The sequence below is a fragment of the Thalassophryne amazonica genome, chromosome 11 (assembly GCF_902500255.1).
Source record: "Thalassophryne amazonica chromosome 11, fThaAma1.1, whole genome shotgun sequence".
NCBI classification, from domain to species: domain Eukaryota; kingdom Metazoa; phylum Chordata; class Actinopteri; order Batrachoidiformes; family Batrachoididae; genus Thalassophryne; species Thalassophryne amazonica.
Window position 1 is genome coordinate 66878912 of NC_047113.1, and position 6246 is coordinate 66885157.

Here is a 6246-nt window from a genome sequence, read left to right on the forward strand (position 1 = left end):
AACTGGTTCTCTGTGAAAATTTTAACGGCTGATGAGAGATTATGGCGTGATGCTGTCGCTTTAAGGACTGCCCACGGAGCGGGACATTGCGACGTGCTCTGAGCGCTGCTGTCTGCCTGTTTCAAGAAAACCTCCAAATTTAAGCCTCTGTTGACCCAGGACATCGTGAGAGAACAGAGAACTTTCAGGAGAGGTCGGGATCAGCAGTTTATCCGGACATTCCACTGTTAAAGGTGATTTTGTAATGAAAGAAAGTGCGGACGGGTCCGCGCGTCGGGACACAGCTGGAGCCGGCGGCGGCACAGGAAAACACCTCCATGTTGATAACCATTTGTAAAAACCAGGCGGCTTTTGATGGTTTTCAGTTGAGTGAGTATCTGAGAAATTGTTTAACAGCTGGACATGTTCCAACTTGTCCTTAAGGCTTCCAACGGAGGTGTTTTTCCTGGTGTCCACTTCGATGTGGACACCAGGAAAGGTAAAGTTTCACAGGTGGTTAACTGCAACTGTTGTTGTTGTTCCTTTGCTCAGCGGGCTGGAACTGATGACGACACCCTGATGAGGATAATGATTTCAAGGAGTGAGGTGGACATGTTAGACATCAGAGCCAACTTCAAAAAGATGTATGGAGCATCTCTTTACACCACGATCCAGGTACTGCTAGCTACAGAACAAAAACAGGGTAGAAGCACTCGGTCTTAGACCCTGTCGTGCTTTATATGCAAAAATTGCTTAATTTATGTTAAATGTAGACTTTCAGATATAGATCAACAAATCACTTATATTAGTTATCAGCATGCAGCAGAAAAAATGTTTTTAAATGGACGCAACTGAGTCCTGAGATAAATCTATTGAAACACAACTTATGTCGCCGGTGTGAATAAAATGTATGTTTTCTGGAAGCAGTTTAGAATTTTTATCCACCTAGGTTAAAACACAGCAACAACACACTGGGCAACTCAGTTTCCCATCATGCCATTTCAGGGTCAAGTGTTATATGCCATTGTAGGGCTGGCTATCAAATTTCAATGTTTTGTGGCACCAGTTGAAATGTTCTAATACTATCAAGGTTTCTGTGATACATTCAAAACCAAATTTCAATACCAAAGCCATAAATCTCCTACCAGGATTTAAGAATGCTGATTATTAACTGGCTAACATAATGTTTCACAAACATGTAGTGATACAAGAAGGAAAAACATGTTTGGGGAACTGGCTGCTTGGATTTTCACCTCAAACACTGCAGTGGTTCAGGAGGTCCAGCAGTTATGATACCATTTATTATCGTTGGTGGAGGTATTTTTTTCATCCCTGTTTGTTTGTTTTTCTGTTTGTTTGTGAACAACCTGGAGCTCACAGTTTTCATATATTGTTATGAATTTTTTTAACTGAAGATTCATATCCTGATAGACAAGAACTGATTCAATTTTCAAGGTCATAGTTCAGGAAAAATCTGGGAAAATTGGAAAAAATCCCTATCTTTAACATTTTCAAAAATTCATAACTCTGTCAAAAAAGATTAAATGTCTTTCATATTTGACATCATTATGCAGGATGGTACCCTTTATCCACTAACAAAGTTTGATCCAAAGATCTGATCCAGATTACAAATTATGTGTCCATTTAAATTTAACATTGAAAACCCCATTTAATGCATATTTTACATTCTGTCTTAAACAAACGTGCCCCAATCACTGTCATGTTTGAAAGTAAGGGGCAAACTGCCACTCACTATCACCTGACAAAGTTTGATCTGGATCTGATCCGGACTGTGGATTTTGTGGACATTTGAATTTAATATTGAAAAGCCCATTTGGTGTACATTTATATTATATCTCAATCAAAAGTGCCTCAGTCACTCATTTTTCTGTTTTGGATTTACCTACAACACCAAAATCGAATGAAGGTTCCAATTTTCTTCCTATTTGTCGATCTTCCAGTTATCAGTTGGAAACCAAGTGCCAAAAAGCAATGACAAATTGTGCATAGCAGAGATAACTAATGTTCTGTGAAAATTATCTGAAAAAGAATTCAGAAACTTGAAAAGTTTAAAAAACAAACAACCTGACAACACCACAAAAAACTTTGATTCAAGTGCATGAACTAAATACATACTTCTGACATGTGATCACATCTAATTTAGCTTTTGAAAAGTCACTTCTAACAGGACTTTGATGTTGAAATTTTTTTCCACTGAAATTTTGTGGAATTGGAAACTAGTGTTGGCAGAGGTTTGCACTCTACAAGTGTGGTGCTCTAGTTTATACAACCCCAATTCCAATGAGGTTGTGATGTTGTGTAAAATGTAAATAAAAAAACAGAATACAGTTATTTGTAAATCCTCTTCAACCTATATTCTATTGAATACACGGGACGGGGCAAAAGACTGGGAACAAAAGACTGGGAAAGTTGATGAATGCTCAAAGAACACCTAATTGGAAACAGGTGACTGTCATGATGGGTATAAAAGGAGCATCCCAAAAGGCTCAGCCATCCACAAGCAAAGATGGGGTGAGGATCACCACTTAGGGAACAACTGCATAAAAAATAGTCCAACAGTTTAAGAACAATATTTCTCAACATTCAAGTGCAAGGAATTTAAGATTCAATCATCTACAGTCCATAATATAATAAGAAGATTCAGAGAATCTGGAGAATTTCTATACGTAAGCGGCAAGGCCAAAACCAACACTGAATGCCTGTGACCTTCGATCCCTCAGGCGACACTGCAAAAATCGACATCACTGTGTAAAGGATCTTACCACGTGGGTTCAGGAACACTTCAGAAAACCATTGTCAGCTAACACAGTTCGTTGGTACATCTACAAGTGCAAGTTAAAACTCTACCATGCAAAGCAAAAGCCATACATCAACAACATCCAGAAATGCCGCCACCTTCTTGGGCCTGAGCTCATTTGAAATGGACAGATGCAAGTGGAAAAGTGTGCTGTGGTCTGATGAGTCCACATTTCAAACTGTTTTTTAGAAATCATGGACGTCGTGTCCTCCAGACAAAAAGAGAAAAAGACCATCCAGATTGTCACCAGCGCAAAGTTCAAAAGCCAGCATCTGTGATGGTATGGGGTGTGTTAGTGCCCATGGCATGGGCAACTTACACATCTGTGATGGCCACCATCAATGCTGAAAGGTACATCCACGTTTGGAGCAACACATGCTGCCATCCAAGCAACGTCTTTTTCAGGGGTGTCCCTGCTTATTCAGCAAGACATGCCAAGCCACATTCTGTACTAGACTGGCCTGCCTGCAGTCTAGACTGTCACCCATTGAAAACGTGTGGTGCATTATGAAGTGCAAAACTACGACAATGGAGACCCCGGACTGTGTTGAACAACTGAAGTCGTACATCAAGCAAGAATGGGAAAGAATTCCACCTACAGAGCTTCAACAATTAGTGTCCTCAGTTCCCAAATGCTTATTGAGTGGTTAGAAGGAAAGGTGATGTAAGACAGTGGTAAACATACCACTGTCCCAGCTTTTTTGAAATGTGTTGCAGGCATCCATTTCAAAATGAGCAAATATTTGCACAAAAAACAATAAAGTTTATCAGTTTGAACATTAAATATCTTGTATCTGTGGTGTATTCAACTGATATAGGTTGAAGAGGATTTGCAAATCATTGTATTCTGTTTTTAGTTACATTTTACACAATGTCCCAACTTCATTGGAATTGGGGTTGTAATATGTTAACAGATCTTCAAGTTATATTCAATAAGTATTTTATAATTTGTCTGATGGCATGGAAACTATTAAGGGTGAGACATAAGCAAGGAAACATACCGTTTATATTTTTGTTATGAAGCTGCTCTGAATATGTCATGGAGCTGAACAATAAAACAAAGGATTGTACTGTAATGTAATTTTCTTCTTGTTAAAATAGATTTTTTTTTTTTAAATGTAATATATATTATTTAGGAACCAGTATCAAAGTCTTGGCATCAGCACTAGTATTGGAAATTTTTTGAACAATACCCAGTCCTATTGTAGTATAAAAATAAAAAAGACATACAATAGTGCAGAAAGAAAGCCACAAATAAAGCTTGTAAAGGTAGACCAGAGATCTTCTGAACTCCAGATAAAATTAGGTTAAATTTCACACAGACATTTTACTGGCTATCTGCTAGACAAGTAAGAACTCTTACGCAGGTCTACTGTGTCCGGGTTCCTGTGAATCCTTAAGAAGTATTAAATAACACTGAATTTGTTCATCTAAAAATTGGTATTAAATGTCTTAAAAATGCCAAGACACAGGAATAAGGATATTATTGAAGTTTTCTTCTGACATTGTAATTAGAAACATCAAAAATTAATGGCAATATCTGTTTTCTTTATAATTCATTGAAAGCCTCTTGTAACGCTATGCAGAGCAAGATAGCGGAAGCAACAAATCTCTTTGTTTGTTTGCTGGAGCACTCAGACCAGAGATACTTTCAACAAGTTACGTGAAAAGGGGAAAGTGTAAATTTAATAAGAACTGGTTTTTGATTGAAGATTTTGCAGTATTGTTTAAACCAATAACCATGTTGTGTATTACAAAAATATTTTAGCAAATTTGTCCCAAATCCTCAGGCATTAATATTGTTTTTTTTTCCCTTCATTTTCCTGTTTGTGGTCTTACATTTCATTCCAACTGGAATTTTAAAGCCTTTAAAATTCTTATATCTATCTTTCCTTAGACAGTAGGAACCTTGTGTGTGCCAGTTGTCAGTAAAATCTTTAGTTACACACACTATTTTTACTTGTTTTGTTAACATGAATCAGTGGTGATATTATCATAGCTTTATTTAATGCATTTATTTGATTGTAACTCAGAAATTCTGAGTTCCAAGCTTCCATCGATTGCAGCATGAATGTCAATCCTTGCTTGTGCTTCTTCTTCCAGTCATCTGCACGATCCAGCAATTAAATTAACTGTAATTATGTGATATACGAGGTCTGTTAGAAAAGTATCTGACCTTATTATTTTTTTTTTTAAAAGATATGGATTTGAATCACGTGTGATTGCGTCAGACAAGCTTGAACTCTTGTGCGCATGCGTGAGTTTTTTCATGCCTGTCGGTTGCTTCATTCGCCTGTGAGCAGGCTTTGAGTGAGGTGTGGTCCACCCCTCTCGTCTATTTTTTATTGCGAATAAATGTCTGAACGATTTGGATCTTTGCTGCATCAATTTTTTTTCCAGAAACTGTGAGAGACCTCCAGGTGGACACCGTTCAAAAAATTAATATGGCTTTCAGGGACGATTTATGGGGATTAAACAGATTACGGGGTGTTACTGCCGCTTTAAGGATGGCCCACAACTGCTGAGAGCGCGGCGCGCTCCCAGCCCCCATCGACAGGCTGACACCCGCTGGAACAACCAGATCATTTCCAACATGAAAGCTTTGCTGATCCGGGACCTCGTCTGACTTTCACAAAAAGGCAGAAGATGTGGAAATCAGCACTTTTTCCGTCACATTCCACCGTTACAGGAGTTTTTTTCATGGAAAGAAAAGCGGAGGGACGCGCCACAAAGCCGTTCATTACGCGGGACAAAACCACCTCGGTGTTGGTCTCTCAGGACAGCTTTCAGGTGGATTTCAGACGGATTCCGGTTGCTTTCCAGTCGTGTGACTATCCGATTGTGATTGTGCATGAACTGGACATGCCAGAACATGTCCCGTGAGGCTTCGTCACGGCGTTGCTTTGTGCCGAGCAGACCTCGTATATATGTACACCACAGAAATAAAGATATTCTATAACTAGCAGAACACAAAGTACTGTTGTCAATGTTGTAAAAAAAAAAAAATCAGAAAGACCTACACCTTTAAGCTTTTGGACTATCTGTTATAGAAAATCTGAAAATGACACTGTCTGGCATCTGTATTAAATTGGGATTGGCATTTTAACAGGACATAATAACAAATACAATATAACTCGTTAATGGATGCGTGTGTTGGAACCCTGAAGGATCGATGTGTTTGCTGATTGTATTCCAGGAGGACACCACCGGAGACTATCAGAAGGCTTTGCTGTACCTGTGTGGTGGAAATGATTAATACGGTGTTGTTGGACGCTGAATGATGAGCTGCCGTGATGCTGCAAAACAAAGCTCCGTGTGAGATAAGGCTATTGAGCCACAGTTATTAATTACTTCTTCTTTGTGATGATTCAATTGGCGTGAATTACAAGCTTGACTGTTTTCTGCTACATGAGTCGATTTACATATAATGTATTAATTCTGATGGATTT

The 6246-nt window shown here is 38.6% G+C and overlaps 1 protein-coding gene across 2 annotated transcripts in view; it reads left to right on the forward strand.

Moving 5' to 3' along the window:
* LOC117520734 (annexin A5-like) overlaps positions 1–6234 on the forward strand; it is a 62528-nt gene extending 56294 nt beyond the window's left edge. For both annotated transcript variants that reach the window (XM_034182038.1, XM_034182037.1), the window contains 2 exons: positions 532–654; positions 5994–6234. In XM_034182038.1, coding sequence (XP_034037929.1) covers positions 532–654; positions 5994–6053 — 183 coding nt within the window. In that variant the 3' untranslated portion in view covers positions 6054–6234. The remainder of the gene's footprint in view (positions 1–531; positions 655–5993) is intronic.
* The last annotated feature ends 12 nt before the right edge of the window (positions 6235–6246 follow it).